Source organism: Crocuta crocuta, unplaced genomic scaffold (assembly GCF_008692635.1).
Source record: "Crocuta crocuta isolate KB4526 unplaced genomic scaffold, BGI_CrCroc_1.0 scaffold619, whole genome shotgun sequence".
NCBI classification, from domain to species: Eukaryota; Metazoa; Chordata; class Mammalia; order Carnivora; family Hyaenidae; genus Crocuta; species Crocuta crocuta.
Window position 1 is genome coordinate 2,669,036 of NW_027533395.1, and position 20,071 is coordinate 2,689,106.

General features: G+C 49.8%; 2 protein-coding genes across 2 annotated transcripts in view; one reads left to right on the top strand and one right to left on the bottom strand.

The window, feature by feature from the left end:
- The window catches only part of NEURL1 (neuralized E3 ubiquitin protein ligase 1), a 114,482-nt gene that overhangs the window by 7,627 nt on the left and 86,784 nt on the right, over nucleotides 1-20,071 (top strand). The gene's annotated exons all lie outside the window — the stretch shown is intronic.
- On the bottom strand, nucleotides 8,170-13,826 carry CALHM3 (calcium homeostasis modulator 3). Its single transcript, XM_077748433.1, is given in 4 exon segments — nucleotides 8,170-8,204; nucleotides 8,207-8,672; nucleotides 11,470-11,725; nucleotides 13,540-13,826. Coding segments are annotated over 4 exon segments (1,044 nt in total).

Sequence of the window (20,071 nt, forward strand, 5' to 3'; positions counted from 1 at the left end):
AAAAAAAAAAAAAAAAAAAGCCTTGAAGAGGAACTGCCTGTGGTCATTTCATACAAAAAAAAAAAAAAATCTAATGTTAAAAAATTGTGCTCACTGAAGCCAACTCAAATTTCTCATTTTAGTTTATTTTATTATTATTTTTTTAATTTTTATTTATTTCTAGGAGAAAGAGAGACAGCGTGAGCAGGGGAGGGTCAGAGAGAGAGGGAGACACAGACTCTGAAATAGGCTCCAGGCTCCGAGCTGGCAGTCAGCACAGAGCCCGACGCGGGGCTCGAGCCCACGAACCGTGAGATCATGACCTAAGCGAAAGTCGGACGCTTAACCGACTAAGCCACCCAGGAGCCCCTCAGATTTCTCATTTTAAAGGGTCTGGAAGATTTCATGAGGATGTTTTATACCAAGTCAGTATTTAATATCTTTCCTAGTACTTTGTATTACATCTTTCTTACCATAATTATATAAGATAAAAAAGATGTAATTGTTGGGTTTTTTTTTCCCCCACCAGGCTCTATATAGATGTCTCCAAATCCCCTCACTTTGCCCTGGTGTCATGAGCCAGTGTTATCAGTGAGTTGATCAGTGGGGTGAGATGAAGATTAGGAACCTCTCAGCCTCTAAAAGAGGGTGGGGCAGAGCAGGTGCTCTATGAGGGAGAAGGTAGAGGTGGCACCGATTGAGGCCAGAACTGTGTCAGAGACCATAGCAGAGACACAAGGCTGCATGGGGGCGACTCCTTAGCCATCACCCTTTTTGTTGTGCTGTCCCCCTCTTTGAATACTGTCTGCCCTCACTCTTGCCTCCCCAAGTCCACTTCAACACCCTGCCCATTCGCTCATTGTTTCTTTTGCTGAACAGTCAGGAAACCACATTACAGGGCGATTTAAGAGCAACTTACCCAATGACCTGGGTTCAAGTCCCAACCCTGCCATGTACCAGCCAGGGACCTTGGGCAGGTAATTTAACCTCTGGGTGCCATAGTCTTCTTGTCTGTGGAATGGGGAGATTAAGAGTTTACCGCTCAGGCTCTTGTGAGGATTCCAGGAGATGCTGCAGGTGGGAGTGGAGTGCAGCTCTGGACCCCCAGTGAGTTGTCAGTAAATGACCCTTACAACCTTGGAATGGTAATAATTATTATCTCTGCACTTGAGCTTCAGTAGTGCATTTTGAAAATCTGTATTCATTTCCTATTACTGCTATAGAAAATGACCACAAGTTTATCAGCTTAAAACAACACAAGTTTTATTTTCTCATAGTTCTGGGAAGTCAGGAATCTTAAATGGGTCACAGTAGGCTAAAAATCAAGGGGTTTGCAGGTTGTGTTCCTTGGGAGAATCCTTTTCCTGGCCTTTCCTGGCTTGGAGAAGATGCCCACATTCCCCAGCTCACAACCCCATGTCCCTCCAGCCTCTGCTTCTGTCGTCACTTCTCTGCCTCTGACCATCCCACCTCTCTCTTCTAAGAACACCGATCACATGGGTGATCTTGGCTAATCCAGGATAGTCTCCCCATCTCAAGGTTTTTAACACAACCACATCTGCAAAGTCCGTTTTGCAGGTAACACACTCATGGGTTCCAGAGATCAGGAGGTGGACTTTGGGGGCCCTTTACTCTTATCTACTGGAGCTGGGGTCTTTGGTAGTGCATTTAGCAGTGTTTTGTGTCTTCTGTAACCCCTAGACTGTGACTGGATGTAAGTGGAAAGCAGGATGTCATGACCCTGCTCAAAGTTTTTGATGCCTTGGGCTGCAAACTCACCCACAGTCACCGCCGTGTGATGTGCACCGGCCCCCTCACCTCCTGCCTTCAGGAGTGGTCCTGGCACCCACGCCAGTGCTGGTGGGGCCCCTCCAGCTTGGAAAACTTGAGTGTCATGAAAAGTAGCATGCAAAGGGGGCCTCTGGGGAGCGGGTGCTGTACCTCCAGGGAAATGCCCAATTTGCGTAGGAGAGCACAAGTGTGTGGTGTTCAAGTGGGCATTGCCCTCAACCAGCAGCCATGAGAGCACCCAGAGAACAGGGCCATGTAGGAGGCAGGAGCCGTCAGTGGCATGTGGCTACTGAAGCAGCGCAAGTACTGTCAGCTCTGTTATCAGAAGTATAAAGTCTTTACCTAAGAAGGATATAAGGCCACTCTCTTCTGCATCAGCAAAACTGTACTGAAGGTTGTATATTGTGGCAAAAACCGGTAGTGCTCATTAGATAGTCTGTGTGCTTCCTTAACAATTCCCAGCTCATGTTCCACATAGGTTGGGGCCACATGGTTGAGTCTTGGCATAGAACCCCCCAACCTCCACCTCTCACCACTCTTCCTGCTCTTTTTCTTTCCGTTTCTGGACCCTGGACACCAGTGTAACAGGTGCCAGTGGTTCCCACCCATCCTCCTCAGTGCTCACTTCCACATTCCCAAGGCTGCTCACAGCACACCCGGCACATTTGGCCCAAGGCAAGCTGGAGGTGCCTGAGTTAGAGTGCCAGTGAATGACTGTGGAGATTGGTGACAAACACTCCACTTTCCTTCCTCCTAGGTTGGGTGGACTCCTGTGCGTGGCTCCCAGAGTTGCTCACAGCAGTCATTGGCTGGCTCCCCACCCTTTGCTGGCTTTCTTCTCTTTTCTATATTACTTCCCCTGTTCCTTTCTGATGTTTCTTGGGAACAACTTGCACATAAACTACTTGCACTCACTTGTCTCAGGATCTGGGGAATACGATGTGTCTTGATGGTGGCATTCCCAGCTGGGGGAGACTCTGTCAGTTGGGTCACCAGGTGACCAGAGGAGCCTCCCCTCCTCTCCTCCTGCCCTCCCTCTCCTATTTACCCACCTCAGACTTTGCCTGAGTGAGAAATAGATCTTTGTTTGTGTTAGGGTACTGGTATTTTGATATTTTGCTTTCACTTTGATTGCATTTTATTTTTACATCTTGGTCTAACCTGATGTAGAGTGGTCTGCTGTATGCATTACGTTTTAATCTTTTTTTTTTTTTTTTTTTTACTTTTGAGAGAGAGAGAGAGACAGAACACGAGCAGGGGACGGTTAGAGAGAGAGGGATCCAAAGCCGGTTCCAGGCTCTGAGCTGTCAGCACAGAGCCTAGCACGGGGCTCAAACTCATGAACCATGAGCTCATGACTGAAGCCAAAGTCTGACGCTCAACCGACTGAGCCACCCAGGTGCCCCTGTGCCTTGCATTTTAAGCAGGACACTGACAAATAAGAACACCCAGCGCTCTAAATACTCCCAACCCACTATTTCTGTCCCTCGCCACCCTAATCCAGGTTCCTCCAGCTCTTGCTTCCTTCTAAAGTGCACACTGGCCTCTATCAAGCTATTCACAGGCTGCAGGCAGTGCGATTTTTAAAGAGTGGATGTCTGATTATTTGACCGCATTCTTAACTCCCTTCAATGGCTGAAGTAAACAAATCCTTAACAGGCTCTGTCTGTCCCTGTGAGAGCTGACCCTGGGGCCACTCTGCTCCCAATATCTACTCTCCAGCTCATTTGCCTGCTTTCATTTCCTCAATCAGGATAAACTCCTTCCCATCTCACAACCTTTGCATGTGCTGTGTGCCTTCCCCGAATGCTTCTCCTACTCTTCACTTGAAAATTCCTATTTATCCTCAAGACCGCAGCTTAGGGGTGCCTGGGTGGCTCAGTTGGTTTAGCATCCAACTCTTGACTTCAGCTCAGGTCATGATCTCATGGTTTGTGGGTGAGCCACACATTGGGCTCTGTGCTGACAGTGGGAAAACTGCTTGGGATTCTCTCTCTCTCTCTCTCTCTCTGCCCTTCCCAAGCTCCCGAGTGCATGCTGTCCTCTATCAAAATAAATAAACTTAAAAAAAAAAAAAGACCTCAACTTAATAGTCTGTCTTTAAAGAAGTTTCTGAACCCTTACCTTAGACAGTTCTGCTGATATAGGCTTTCATAGCCTCCTGAATGTACTTCCCTTTCCCTTTCCCAGCACTAATTACAATTTGAGTTACTTGTTTTGGAGAGGTGTGTTTATTTAATATCTGGGGTTCCCACTGGACGATAAAATTTTATAAAATGTTTANTGAGGCAGGGCTCAAACTCATAAACCATGAGATCATGACCTGAGCTGAGGTCGGATGCTTAACTGACTGAGCCACCCAGGTGCCTCTCCACTGGACCATAAATGTCTAAGGCCCACACCTCTTTTGTTCACATCTGTGTTCCCAATGCTTGACACAGTGTGCCTAGTTTAGTAGATGCTCAGTTAGTAAGTGCTGAATGAATAAATACATGAATAAGTGAATCAGGGAAAGAAGTGAGCCTTGGACCAAGATAACTTTGAGAGGAGGTGGGAATTCAGACACAAACAGGAGACAGTCCTGCCACTCTGGCTCTGGGCTTGCTGCCAGGGCTAGGTTCTTGTGAGCAGAGTGGGGAGGGCTGAAGGTATGGTTCCTCCTTTATGTGAAGGGTGGCTGGCTGGGTGGGAGGGGTGGGCAGGAGGGGCTGGTGCTCATTCAAAGCTCACTACCATGGTAACAACCAGTGTCACCTCTACTCTGCTACCGGCTGCCATTTCAGACCATCTCCCATTGCTCTTCAGTAGATCCTCAGGGACACTCTTCCCATCCTACAGCTCTCTCTGCCCTTCCTCTGCAGAGCAGATCAAGCAGATGCAAGAGGAGGTCACTTCATTTGGCCTCCAAGGGCTGGGCAGAGCTGGGCTCTCAGCAGCAAACTCCCTTACCTTCTGTGAGACCCTGGAAGTGGAACCATGTTAGTGTGGACATGATTTCTTTTTTTTTTTTTTTAATGTTTTATTTATTTCTAGGAGAGAGAGAGAGAGAGAGAGACAGCGTGNTTACTCTCATTGTACTATGGGGTTCTGGTGCCCTTCCCTATACATGGGTGCTGAAGGTTCCTCCTGTATCAATAGCCTAAAACAGGGCAAAGTCCAAACCTGCCATCTGTTCTTTATAACCCTAGGGGTGTGGGGGGCTCATGCCCAGGGATTTATATGAATCCTACAGAAACCCACCCATCTCTTCAGGACACCTCCCTGGGTGAGTAGCCTCCTGTCCTAACAGTTACCAAAACCCAATGATTTTCTCTCAGTCCTCCCACTCCTGGGCCTCTCTGAAGCTCAGGCTTTATTGCTTATCCTTCCCCCATCTTGGAATTCGTGCCTCCCTGGCATCCTTCTGGACTCTTCCCCTGTGACTGTTCCTCTTTCTCCTCCAAAGTTCTAAAGGTCTTGGTCCTTCTTCTTCTCATTAAGCTTCTCTCTCTCTTGCTGGGCCTACCCATTCCTGCAGCTTCACACATCATTGCCGTGTCCTTCCTCCTGACCTTGCTTACACACACTTGCCTCTCATGTCCAGTTACCAGCAGGATCAAGCCAAAGTCCTAACCTCAACCTCCAAGACTCCTGCCATCTTCCCCTTCTCGAGCAGAACTGCAGCTTCCCAGGCCCAACACACACTTCTAGTACATTTCTGCCTTGCCCAGCTGGCCACTGTGTCTCCCAGGAGAGATGCCCTATGTACAGCGTGTGGTCAGGGCTTTCACCAAGAGTTGGTTGGGCTTGGGGAATGAGCTTGGGTGCCCATGATAGCTGTTGTCCTGGGAGGCGAGGATCTTTAGGAGCAGGTGGGAGCCCTCTAGCCAAGTCTTCTCTCTTCACTCCCTGCTTGGGTGGCATGCACTGCTCCAGGCATCTCCTTCTCAGGGGATGTGAGCAAATGGTGGGTGGACAATGTTAAAGAGGTCTGGGCTGGAAAGCACAGCATTTGGGGACCTAAGATGGTAGGGACACATTTGAGGGCTGTCCAGCACTGATCCAGAGAATCTGTCACTGGATGCAGGACTCAGGGAGCAACTTTCGGTGGGACTCACTGGAAGTGGGCTCATCAACCCCCTACCTAACATCCTTCACTTTTGCCAGGTTGGACTGCACACCCCTCATTTGGTTGTTTGCTCCCTAGCTCACATCATAGCTCCTCTCCAGACTGGAAGCACCATTCCAGAGAACCTGTCTCTCCGTCTGTCGTGCTCTCTGGCACTCTAGGTATTCCATCAATGTTTGTTGAATGAACAAATGAAACATATGCTGCCCCTTTCCCAATTCTTTGCCTGTGTTTGTGCTGTTTCCTCACTTTAGGTGCCCTGTGGCCCCACCCCCTTCTTTCTCTTCACTTGTTAAAACCCTCTCTCTCCTTCCAGGCCCATTCAGATGAAGCCTTCCCAGATTCCCCGGGGTGGAGCCATTCTTCTCCATGCTAAATCTCTGTGACACTGATATTTTTGCTTTGGATTGTAATTATTTCTGTACCTGTCTCTGTCCCTCTATTAGACAGTGAGCTCCTTGAGAACAGGGCATATCATCCGTGTATTTTCTCTTCCCTATTCCCTGGCACAATGCTTTCTAGGCACTGGGTGCTCTATAAGTGCACAGTATAAGAAGCCAGGGGCATTGATTACAGCTGGTGCCTTTTTACTGGGCCAAATGATGCTTCCTTGCAGCCCAAAGTGAGGTCCCTGAGCCCCCTTGCACTGAACTGAGAATTCACTCATACTGACTGGGCCATCTTTAAGATCTCCCACCTTTCTTCCCCACCCAATCTCTGCTAACACTTTTGCTAAGTCATGCTCCATTTCAAACATTTGCATGGCCTGACCATAGCCTGGTAGATGGGGAGAGGCTGAGCTGCAGGGATTGTCTGGTCATATGAGTCTCTTGGCAAGAGCCCAGGAGAGCAGAGATTGCCTGATATGGTCGGGGCTGGGCTCCAGAGGGCATCTGGGGACCCCTGCACAGCCCCCCCAGGCCCTGAGACTCGAAAAGCATGGGATGAACCCAGGTTTGCACATCTGTGGTCACCATCTGTGCTGATGGAGGCATTAGCAGGATGTGCATGTATGTGTGAATGAGTGACTGAGTGCTTGTGTGTGTGCTGAATGAGTCATCAGGGAGGGGCAGAGGCCTGGAGGAGCTCCCAGGCTAGATCTTCCCCAATCTTCCTATTTGGGCCGCCAGAGATTGACTGGCACATCTTCCAGCAAGATTTAACCCTGCAGTTTCAAGGGGTTTCCTTCCTAGCCAGACTCCATACTCAAGCTTAGTGCAGAGTTTCTTAAACACTGCAACATAATCGGATCGCCTGGGGTGCATGTTCAGTGTGGGGATGTCTGGGTTCACACCCACCCTGATTTTCAGATCTGGTCCATATACCATATGCCTGGAGCTTGCGAGTGCTTACTCAGACAAACTTGGTGGAAGCTGCAGGAAACGCAACCATAGCGCCAAAAACAAATACACAAACTATTTAGAGGGCAGAGGAATATAGCAGCTTAGACTTAATGTAGCAGCCAGACTCCTGGGATAAAATTCCAGCTCCTATCTGGGTGACCTTGCGCAACTCAACCTCTTTAGGCCTTTAGTTTGATCCTTTAAAATGGGACTAATAATTATCTTGCTTCATTAGGTTATCATGAGTATTAAATGAGCTATATATGTAAAGCCTTTGGAATAATGCCTGGCATGTATTAAGTACCATTTAAGCACTTTAGATGTTATTATATTATTTTTATTTTCTAAATGTTTATTCATTTTTGAGTGAGAGAGAGACACACACACAAAGCATGATCCGGGAGGCGCAGAGAGAGAAGGAGACACAGAATCTGAAGCAGGCTCCAGGCTCAGAGCACACAAACTGATGCAGGCCTCGAACCCACAAACCATGAGATCAGGACCTGAGCCAAAGTCAGACACTTAACCGACTGAACCACCCAATGTTATTATTTTTTAATTTATATCTGGACACCTAGGACCCAGAATTCATGGCAAATGTATTTAGACTCTTGCTACTTAGCTCTATTTGGGCTCTTGCTAGTTCACACATGTTCCTATGATGTGGAAGCAAGATAGAAATGCAATCTTGGACCCAGTTCTGGATGCATGGAATCAGAATCTGCATTTAACAAGAGCCCAGGTGAACAATGAGCTTCACTGATATTTGTGAAGCACTGCTTTAGAGCACACGGAGACCACACCCTGAAACTAGGACAGAGACTGGGCTGCTGGGGGGAAGGAGGTCAGCAAGGGTTAGGTTGCCCTGCCTTGGGATCAGCACAGCCTGGAAACCCCCCCAGACCGTTTTCAATGCGGGCACTTCACGCGGGGACACTACTGGGGTCCCTACACGTCAGTGTGCTGGGACTGCCTGGGGCCACTGTGGGGGCGCGGTGGTTGAGGCCACCGCCCCAGAGCCCAGGGGATGCCACGAGGTCGAGTGGCGGTTTGCTGGAGTACCAGGTGCTAAGGAGGCGGTCCACCTGCTCCCGGCTGGAAACAGCGCGCAGGTGGGCCTTCCCGCTTCCACCACCGTCCAGGCCGTCAGGGGGCTTGGGAATTTCTGGGGGCTCGGGGTCCCTGTCCGCGGTGTCCTGGCCGGCAGTGTCTCGGCGCAGCCCCCGTGCCCGCATCTCGCTCTGCATGCTGGCAAAGAAGTGCAGCACGCAGCGGTGCGCGAAGTCCCGCGCATGCTCGCAGCACGTTTCGTCGAAGAGCTTCTGCTCCAGGTCCACGTAGTTGCTCCAGTATCTGCGCTGCAGGAAGACTGTCTGGTCGAAGCAAGGCCTCAAGCAGCGGGCCAGGAAAGCCACGATGATCAGTAGCAGGGTGATACTCCAGCCGATTGCCTGGAGGGGGGTGGGGGTGGAGGGGGGCAGGGACACCAGGTTGGGCGGAAGAGAGCACACCAGGTGCTCTACAGTGTGGCAAGGGCGTTTCAAAGTCTCTCCCTTTACTCACCCCTCTCATCTCTCCCCAAATCTATCCATGTTGCCATTTGGTCATCCATCCTACCAACCACCTCCACCCATCCTCACTTCCATTCAATCTCCTCCTTTCATCCATCCGTTTGTCCAGCTATTTCTTCACCCATCCAGCAAGTCATCCATCCTCTTACCTGGCTCTGTATCTGTCAGCTTCCCATCCAGCCATCCTTGTGACTTCCTTCCATCTGCCCGTCATACATCCTTCTGCCCATCCATTCAATGTTCCCATAGTCTCATCCTTTCTTCCATTTATCTATCCACCCTCCCACCATTCATCCTCCAAACCTTCCTCTGGAAGGAAACCAGAATGTTACCCCATATGCCTCTTTGACACAAAAAGTATCTTGAACTGAAGACAATTGAGAAACAGCAACCATAGGAACACCTTTCTGGATCCTCCTCTTTTCTGCCTAAAGGCAGGAAATACATTTTCCTTTTATTGGGAGACAACTCTTATCAGCCCAGAGACAGCACCAGAGGAATCTGCCAACAAACCTTACTCCTCTCATGTGTTTACCTTCCCACGGTTTCCGCCCTTGAAGACTAACATGGCTCTCCTTTGTCCTGCCATTGCTCTACAAAGGTATTGTTTTTTTGTTGAAGATGCTAGATGAGTTGCAGTTCTAAGTCACCACTTTGAGTTACTCTTTCTTTATTTTAGGTTTCTTCCACATGATGCACACTGCACACATTAATAAACTGTGTTTTCCACCTGTTAATTTGCCTTTTTGTTAGAGTGTCAGCTGAAAACCTAAGATGGGTGGAGGTAAAATTTTACCTCCATTACACTCCCATCCATCCATCTACCGCTCACCCATCCATTCACCCACCATCCATCCATCTATCCATCCATCCACCATCCATCTACCAACCCACCCACCATCCATCCACCCATCTACCTATCCACCATCCATCCATTTATCCATTCACCATCCATCCATCACTCTTTTGTTTTTTATCCAGTCCATCAATCCTCTCACATACTTATCCATCCTATCTATGCAGCCATCCATCCTATATTTTGGGAGAGGCACTTGGGACTCAGTCTTTGCTCTCATAGAATGCACACTTGTGGAGGAAACAATAAAATTTGTGATAGACTGGCTGAATGCCATGTTCTGGGCTGTACAGGGGGTCATGGGAGTAAGAGGAGGGAAACCCAACCTGAACTTGAGGGCTCAGGGAATAGTGAAATTGAGGCTGAGATGTGAAGAATGAGTAAATTTATATAGGATATGAACAGAGAACAGTGTACCTAGGACAAGTGTGAGGAAAATTTGAAGATTCCTTGAGTCTGGATCCCACACCTGCCTGACACCTGTCCCTCCTCTCTGCCCACCCAAAGCTTTAGTCTCTCCAAGGCCTTACTTAAGACACACAGAGAAACTGTGTGCTCCTGGGGCAGGCAGAGAAATCACTCCTCTAAGCCACAAAGACATATTTGAATCCTTATCATTTGTGGTTGTGGTTTATACAGCTCTCTTATTTGGCCTCTCTCAGGAGTCTCCCTTCCACCTGCCAATTTAAAATAGTCGTGTGAGTGTTTTATATGCAGAGAACATTTAATGTGCCTGATAACCTAGATCTGACTCAACCAGGACTCAAACCCTGGTCTGATCGAAAATTCTCCACTCTTTGCAGTGAACTAGCAAGAGCCCAGAGAATTTAAGCCTGCAGAGCTCATCCACATGGGGAAGACCAAATCAACTGCAGGAGAGACTGAGACCCAGAAAGGGAGTAATGTGGCCAAGCAGAGTCTGACCCCGAATCTAATGTGTCCCAAGTACTGGTCCTTTCTCCATCATGCATGGGCCTGCCTTTGCCGTGAGTCTGTCTTGGTATCACAAAGGGCTGGGTTGTGTTTTTATTCCCTGTAGCCCCAGTGATGCTTTGTATGTGGTGGGTTCACGTAAATACTTTTGGGGGGAACACAGCCCAACTGGGGCTCTGGGAGAGATGGTGGTGGAATCTGGAGTCTGGGATAGGGGTGGGACTGGGGTCTGCCCCTAGGGTGATGGCGTAGGTGCTAGCGTGGGGAGCCAGGCGTCGGGGGAGGACCTTCATTGCAGGGAGGTGGCTCTGAGGGCTTGGGGTGATGACCCTTCAGATCCCTGCCCTGTCTCTTAAGAGCTGTGCGACTTGGACTTGTGAACTAAACTCTCAGAAGCTTAGTTTCCTCATCTGTAAAATGAGATGATAATGATTGTGCCCACGTCATAGGGTTGTTTCGAGAATTAAACGAACTGATGCATATGAAATGCTTAACACATAAGTGCTCAATCAGTGGTGATTAGTATTATTTCTGAGGGGTGGGAAGAATGTGTGTATGGGGTAGGGGGCACGACAGAGCAGTGTATCTTCAGTGCTTTCCTGTCATCTAGCCTCCTGGGGATGGAACTAGCTGACTCCTGGAGGGTATGGGCACCTGGTCTCTGCCCTGGGGTGAGTTAGCGTTGAAGGCAGAGTGCCCACTTCTTTAGGCCTGACAGTGTCCTGTATGTGGATCATGCTCCTGATCCTTCTGGGGACCACCTGCTCCTTAGTTGTGTTTCTAGCAGTGGGGAGGGGCCACTGGAAACCATTTGCACCTCCTCACCCCACACCCCTCGGAACCAGTGCAGGATATTTTCCAGGGCCAGGGGAGAACCACCCGAATTACCTGTGACAGGCACCGTAGGTAGCGAGACACTGCCTTTCTCGCGGGGCTGTCCCTCACCAGCTCATCCTCCTTGCAGGGCACCTTGGCCAGGAAGAGCTGCACCTGGCTGGGGGTCATGTTGGCAAAGTCCAGAAACTTTTCAGGGTCCACGGAGCTGCTGAAGGCACACACGAAGCACTTCCCGTCGAGGAGGGCCAGCAGGATCCAGACGAGGGGGGCAGCCAGCGCTCGCTGCAGCACCGAGGAACACATATACCTAGGGGCAGAGGCGGGGAGGGGTCGCAGAGGCAGCTGGAATTCGGCAGCAGCAGGAAGGCCACAGGAGAGATGCGAGAATGGACTTCCCAGGAGAGCTGGGAAATGCCTGCTGAGGTGACATCAAGAAATGACTGCAGGGGCGCCTGGGTGGCTCAGTCGGTTGAGCGTCAGACTTAGCTCAGGTCATGATCTCACGGTTCGTGGGTTCGATCCCCACATCGGGCTCTGTGCTGACAGCTAGCTCAGAGCCTGGAGCCTGCTTCTAATTCTGTGTCTCCCTCTCTCTCTGACCCTCCCCTGCTCATGCTGCCTCTCTCTCTCTCTCTCTCTCAGAAATAAATACATTAAAAAAATTTTTTTAAAATGGCTGCAACTCCCTCTGCAGAGGTCCCAGCAGCAGAGGGCAGGGAGGAAGGGGGGCTGGGACCCCAGGAGGTGGGAAAGCCCCAACAGCAGTCCTGGGACTGGAACCCTGGGGAGCTCGGCTCCCTTCTACTCTAGGCCCGGTGGCTCGCTGTGTTGGTGCCCTGCCCATGCACGAGGCACTTGCACCTTTAGTGAGTAGTTCATTCCCCTGGTGGCACTGAGGGCTTCTGACCTCAGCTACCTGCAGGGCTCTGCCTAAGGGCTTTGGGTCTCTGCTCCCAGAGCCAAAGGCTGAAAGCCAGGAGAGTTATTGACCCCAATCGACCTTCAATCCACAGGGATGAGGCTGGGTGGGTAAAAACCCCAGCTTCTTAGACTCTCTGTGGGACAATTCTGAGGTGTGTTTTACCCACGTTTTCAGAGGGTCCCCAGGAGGAGTGACCCCAGTTGCCCACTCATTGTCACACTCCCCAGAACAGCCTTTGTGGGGGAGCCTCAACTAAGACGGCCTTGCCCAATAACCCTCCCAGAGGCAGCGCCTTGCACACCTCCCTCCAGGTCCTGGGGCCACCCTCTCTCACTGTCCCCAGGGGCCTCTTCTGCCCTTCTGCCCTTTGGGACGTTGCATGTGGGTCACAGGACAACAGCCCGTGGGAGATGTACTCACTGGGTCCTGGAGGAAAAAGCAAAGGGTGCAGCTCGCGCGTATGACCCTCCTCGCGTGGCTGAATCACAGGGAGCAGGGGACCCCCTGCACCACGGAGCAGAGGCCCCTGTGCACAGCATGCAGCTGTCGTCTCTGACTTGGACTGTATACACAATGTGAAATTATATATGCTGGGCTGTGTGTATGTGTGCATGACCTACGCAGCAGGGAATTATAAATACAGCATAGATGGGGTGGCTCGGCATTTTCTAAGGGTCGGAAGGTGAAACTGAGGACTTGTTACGAACTTCCATCACCTGTTTTTGGTATAGGGCGCCAAGCAGGTGTGAGGCTCTAAGGACACAGAGGTACAACAGGTGACATCCCTGCCCCGGGAGGAGCTTACAGGAGAGGAAATGCAGCCTCGAAGCCGATCACGCCTCCTACTTTATGTGAGCACTGGCTGTGAGTGTCATGAGATGGCCCTTCATGTATGTGCTGAGTTGTAATTCATGGCCAGAGGACAGATGTGACCTGGGCAATTCTTGGGAATCCTGCACTGGCCATAGAAGGGTGACAAATGACAGGAATGAAAATCTGTTTCCAGAGTGGAAACTGGCTAGTGAGTCTCTGTGAGGTAATGTTTCCCACCTTGGGGGTGAGGGGAGGGGACACACCTGATAGTGACCTTGGGGGTGGGTGGGGGAGCCTTACCAACACCCATGAGGAGTCAGCAGCAGTGTCTGAGTGGGGAGACCCCCGACCATGCCCGGGGGTAGCTGGGTGGTGTGGGACTGTACCTGATGATGCCTGGGTCCTTCCTCCGGTGCCCCGCGGGCCGGCGCCACTCTTCGACCATCACCACGGACTGCCGGTTGGCAAGGAGGCCACAGAGGAAAAGGGCGAGTGGGGGTGTGAGCAGCAAGCCCAGGCCATAGAGGGCATTGTAGCGCGCCAGGCAGGGGCAGTTGAAGTCGAAGGAGGAGTACAGCTTGACAGTGACTGCGGCCAGCAGCAGGCAGATGCCGTTCATCACTGACTCCGAGCTGGACTGGAAGTGCTGGAAAAGCACACGGAACTTTTCCATGGCTCTGGCCTGGGGGCGGTGGGCAGCTGTGGGTCGGCGGGTAGCAGCAGGGCTTCGGACGTCTTCCTGGCTAAATCCAGGCCACTCTAGGGCAAGCCCGGGGTGCAGAGGAGGGTCTTTTCTTCCAAAGACCTGAGGGGACAAGGAGGGGATGACGTTCAGCCCACAGCCCTGCTTCTGGTGTCCCCCCAAGGACAGGAGGCAGTGGCAGGCTCTCTCCACGAATGCCCCCCCAACCCAGCTCCAGCCCCGGCTGTCCCCAATGCCACTCCCCTCCTCTCTGGAGGAAGGTCACTGCTCTGTGATGCCAGCTCAAAGCACCTCTAGGCAAATGTTCCCCGCCCATCACTCCACCCACCCCAGGCCATTCCTTCCTCTCTTCAGGGTTTGGATACTAAGCCTGCCAGTTGGTAGGGCTTTGTGTGGGGGACAGGCAAATTCTGGGTGTGGTAAGGCAACAATGCTGATGAGGCCAATTATATTTTCTGGGTCTTAGTCAAAAAACACAATTTGACTCAGTTGAGCCCAGGTAGATTTCATGTCGGCTTTCATGCACCTCAGCCTGCCTGAAGGCTGCCTGGAGGAGTAGACCCTTGAGAGGAGTCTAAACCATGTTTTAGCATTTGCTGGGCTAGGGGTTGTGGAGGGAGAAGGCCTTCCTGGCAGAGGGTACCATAAGGGCAGAGGCATAGAGGTGAGAAGCAGCCTGGTGTGGGCCAGTAGTGTGGGGTTGCTGGAATGTTGTATCAGACAGGAGGTGTCGTGCGAGGGGACTGGAGGAGTCAGTGGAAGCCTGCAACCTTCTTTTCCATTTTATTCCACTGTCCCCAGGTCTGGCTACCTGACCAGCCCAGGTACCTCTAAAGCACAGCTTCTTCTACATCATTCACCTGCTCAGGTGTGACTAGGGGCTCCCTCAGCTTCCTTAGGTTGGCATTCAAGGCCCTCTTAATTATACCCAGATGTGCCTTCCTACCTCCACATTCTCCCTACCCAAGAGCCTTGCTCCTTCCTCCCACCTGCTCTTCAAGAGGCAGCTCAAATGCAGCCCTGTCACCAAGCCTCTCCCCTGGTGACCTCAGCTCTGTGGGAGGCTCTACCTCCCCTCTGGCCCCTGAAAGGCTTCCTCGGCCTGTTATTAGTCTTCCTCAGGGGTGGGGCGTGGATCTCCCAACGAGGGCAGGGGTCTGGACTACAGCTGGTTCTCTGCAGCATCCAGCACAGTGCTGCGTGCATAGCTGGTGACCGCAAATGTTTGTTCTCTGGGATAGTGATGCCCAGATGTCTTCATTTCATCTCTAACTCTGTCCTCTCTGCCGGCCACTGGGTCTACACCTGCTCCCTGTCTGTTCCTAGGAAGCCGATGAGTAGAATATAGGCTCTGCCCTAATCTCTGTCTCTCTCTCTCTCCCTTTCTCTCTCTGTCTCTCATTCTGTTTCTGTCTCTCTCTGACTCTACTGTAGTGTGTGTTTGTGTGTGTGTGTGACTCTTTGTGTCCCTTTGTGTCTTTTTGGGGGTCTTTCATTCTGTCTCTCTCGCTGTTGCTGCCTCTTCTTTCTATCTTTCCCTTCTCCTTGCCTGCTGTCTGCCCCCCACCCCAGCACTGCTGTCCTACTGACCCCCACTTCTGACATTGGCAGCCTGGCTTGGGGAGAGGAGTGAGGCCGCTAGAGGAGCCCACGGGTCTGTTCCTGGGGTCTCAGATCAGTAGGCCTGGAGCCTGGGCCAGGGGTGAGTGAGGTGGCCAAACCCCCACTACTCAGGGTTCTCCTCAATTGTCATCTCTCTGGCTTCCCCACTCAGCCCAGGGTGACCTCTGAGATAAGGAAAGATCTTAGGGACTGGAATGGTCTTGATCCCACTGAGCCCTGGTCTGTCCAGTCTGGACCGGTAGTGCCCCTGGGCTCCAAGTGATGGCCTTAGTCAAGTTCATGCATCAGCTTTGTTGTCCTTTCCTCAGACCCAGGGTCCTCATGGTCATGAATGCAACTTCACATCCCCTTCATAGGGCCTGTGAGGTAAGCGTCCTGTACCCTTCCTCAAAGACCCAGCCAAACCCTCCCATCTCCATGCCACTTGCTGGGTGTGCTGCAGCCTCACTCACCACCCTTGTTTCTTTTTCTTTTACTTTTTTTTAAAGTTTATTTATTTTGAGAGAGAGAAAGAGTGCAAGTGGGGAAGGGGCAGAGAGAGGGAGGGAGAGAGACAATCCCAAGCAGGCTGCTCACTTGGTGCAGAGTCCAAAGCAGGGCTCGAACTCGTGAACCATGAGAACATGACCTGAGCTAAAGTCAGACGCTTAACTGACGGAGCCACCCACGTGACTCACTACCCTTGTTTCTATGTTTTTCATAACTTTGAGAAAAATATCCATTTTTTTCTGATTAATCACAGCATTATGAAACATTTAAAAATACAGAACATGAACGTGTCCCCATCACTGCAACCCCCAGAGAGTCTCCCTGTCCCTGCATCGGTGTGTGTCCTTCCAGACTTGTTGCTGGGCCCGCACGGACACGTGCCGCTGGCTGGCCTGCCTGGCATTCCTTGGGAGAACGGGCAACCGCTGTGAATTCACCACTGGGGGCCGCTCCTCACTAGGGAGCGCCAGCACAGGCAGCTCAGGCCTCCGCTCGGAGGCACACCTCTGTCCCTTCTCTTGATACTCTTGACACTCGTCACATGGGTCTGCCTCTGTGTTTTGGTTTCAGCTCTCTCTCCAGCTGTTTGAGGGACCCCCGGACTTGCAAAATAAATTCCGTGTGGGTCACTTAACCTGTGTTTTAAGTCAGACCATCCCAAATATGTCCTGCAAATTTCATAACTGTGCAGTCCATACCTCTAATGAGGTAGCCACAGATAGAAACCTGGGTCTCATTTATTATTTGTATTTTACATAATGAATGTGTTACTCTGGGTCCTGTGAGACAGGATTCCGTGGGAGGGAAAACGGGGAGAGAGCTGGAGGAGGTGGGAGGGCCGTCATGGGCATGCAAGTGTGACCCTGAGTGAGAAGATCTTCTAGCCTGGTTCATTCTCCTGGGCTCCTAATGTAGCCAAGAGTCACCACCCCTGTATTCTTCAGGTGTGTGTGGGTCCCAGAAAGGCTGGTTGTCAGTCGGAAGTCACACAGCCTAGTGGGGACAGAGACAGGAAGGAAGCCGGGATCCTCCTTCTGTACCTTCCAGCCCTACTGACCTGCTGACCCTACGCGCCCCCAGCCCCCTGAAACCTAGGGACTCTCCAGAAAAGATCAAACAATCCTTCTGGGAGAACACTGCAAGAAACCGGGACAAGAACTCTCCTACGCCAACCTGTTCACAGCTCCAAACCCGCGAGGTGACACAGAGCTCCCAGGTCAGCCCGCCACAGCTTAAAGAGGTATTACCTCCCCGGGTATGAGCATGACTTTGCATTTTAAAAATGCTGTATTTTTCTAAATATCTACTTTCATAATTATGATTTTAGAAATTTCCCAATATAAATCATGAACTATTTTCATTGGAAATACTCAAAGCGTATACAGAACAAGGTAAAAGGGGAGAAGGATCGCATTTTGTTGCCAGGAGCCTGGGTCTGCTGAACCAGGAGAGGCAGAAATAGAGGGAAGAACTGGAAAGAGACTTACTTTACTCTGTAGGGGTGCCTGGTGGCTCAGATGGTTAAGCTACTGACTCTTGATTTCAGCTTAGATCACGATCTCACAGTTTGTGAGTTAGAGCCCCCAGTCAAGCTCTGTGCTGACAGGGCAGAGCCTGCTTGGGATTCTCTCTCCTTTCTCTCTCTCTCTCTTCTCTCTCTCTGCCCCTGCCCAGCTGGTGCTCTCTTTTTCTGTCTCAAAATAAATAAATAAACTTAAAAATTTTTGAAAAATATTATAGATCTGCATGATAATGCCTTAACCCAGTCTCTCCTCCTTTTTTCTTTTATAAAATATTTTTTTTGTGATATTTTCATTTTAGAAGGAGAGCATGAGCAGGGGAGAGGGGCAGAAGGAGAGAGACAGACAGACAGAATCTCAAGCAGACTCCATGTTTAGCACAGAGCCAGACATGGGGCTTGATCCCACAACTCTGAGATCATGACCTGAGCCAAAACCAAGAGTTGGATGCTCAACTGACTGAGCCACCCAGGCGCCCCAACCCAGCCTTTCTTAAGTCCCTACACCACCCCAGGTGTCTGTGGCTATGTTCTTCTGGGCCTGTAAATTCTGGAAAAATTTTTTCAATTCACATTTTCATTTTAATGATGACTTAAATCTTTTTAGCAGTTTTAAACATGTGTTACTTTGGAATTAGAAGATCTTTATAGAACAAGTCTTCATTTCTTTCTTTCTTTCTTCTTTCTTTCTTTCTTTCTTTCTTTCTTTCTTTCTTTCTTTCTTCTTTCTTTCTTTCTTGTATTAGGGGTTTATGGATACATCTCAGGGGGTTTTCCAGATTTTTTGTCCTTTAACAGGAATCTGGATATTATTTGAGAAACCCTGGCTTTACCATTCTTGGAATTCCTGCGACTGAGCGGGTTCTTTGGGTCTAGGTGCCCATATTGGAGACACTCAGTGTATCTGAAGTGTGCGTGTGTTGTGTGCGTGTCAGGGTGTGTGCGTACTTGTGGGTGCATGTGTGTACACCCGTGTGTGTGGTATGCATGTGCAGAATGGGTGGATAAGTGTGTGTCTTCAGAAATCCAGGTGCCCCTCTTTCTTCTTTCTATAGTGAGTACACTCTCCCCCGAGGTTTCTCTTTCCTTTTCCTTCATGAGGAAGACATTGGATGCATGTCCCACTTGTCTCTGAGGACAGGGAGACCCACTGTCTAGCACAGCAGTGGTGTCCTTTCCGTCTCTGAGAGCTTGGCTGCTCTCTACCCTGGTGACAGAGGCCTCTGCGGGATCCTGCCGACGGCACCTTCTGGTGTGTCTCTGGCAGTCCTGGGGGAAAGCAATGTGGCACTTACGTGGCCTCCACTCCAGTGACCACATGGAGCCACATGCTCTTCAAGGATTGGAAGGAGGATGAAAACAGAAGGGGGGGGGCATGTGACAAATGGCATTGGAACAGCTGGCCGACCATTGGAGAAAATCTTAAACTGAATTCCTATCTCATTCTTTATACCAAAATCAATTCCAAATGGCTCAAAGACTTCAGCATGAAAACTAAGATCAGAACAATTCTACAAGAAAACGTAGGCAAACGTATTCATTATTAGAGGCCAGGCACACCCTTTGTGAAGAGAGCACAGAATTTAGTAGCTATGAAGGAAAAGAGGGTTAAAGCAGGCCTCAACTCCTGTGGGCAAAATACCAATAAACAAAGTAAAAACATCAAACTGAAAGAGGGCGTTTGCCAAACACAAGCCACACAAAGGCTTATGTTGCTTACTTTGCAGAGGGATCATATAAATCAATAAAAGAGATGAACAGTCTTGTGGGAAAATGAGCAAAGGATGTCAATGGGCTATTCACAGAAAAAGAAGAAACAAGTGGCCAACAATCCTGCAAAGATTCGTATTCTTGCATATAATTAAATGCAATCTAAACAACCAGGTGCCTTTTAAAACTTGTCACGTAGTTGGAAACCAAAAGGTTGATACTATCAGATGTCAATGAGGACTCCAGGAAATGGCTGCTTTCGTAAACTGATGATTAGAGTACAAATTTATAGGGTTTTCCTAGGACAATTTGGCAATATAGTTAAAGCAAAAATTTAAATATACATGCCCTGGGAGCTAACAGTTACACTGGTCTGAATTTGCCCTATGGAGAGATTTGCCAAGATAAAGTAGCAATAGCCAAGATAAACGAACAGGATATTCATTATAACTTTGTTTGAATGGCAGTAAAACTGGAAACAACCAAAATTTCATCAACAGGGGACTGTTTTAATAAATTATGTCACAGCCATAAAATGGTATTTATGCAGCTAGTAAAAGAACGAAGCAAATCTATGTTTTCATATGAAAAGATCTTTAAAAGATCTTAGGGTAGGTTAAAAAAATCACAGTTTAATGTACCTTCCGTGGTATGATCCCTTTTAAGTAAATATAATATAAATATATAAAAGTTTTGGTATTCTGTACACTTTTCTTCTTTGATTTTTTTAACGTTTATTTTTTTTTTGAGAGAGAGAGAGTACCAGTGGGGGAGGGACAGAAAGAGAGAGAGACATAGAATCCGAAGCAGGCTCCAGGCTCTGAGCTGTCAGCTTGGAGCTGTCAGCACCTAGCCTGGTGTCAGGCTCGAACTC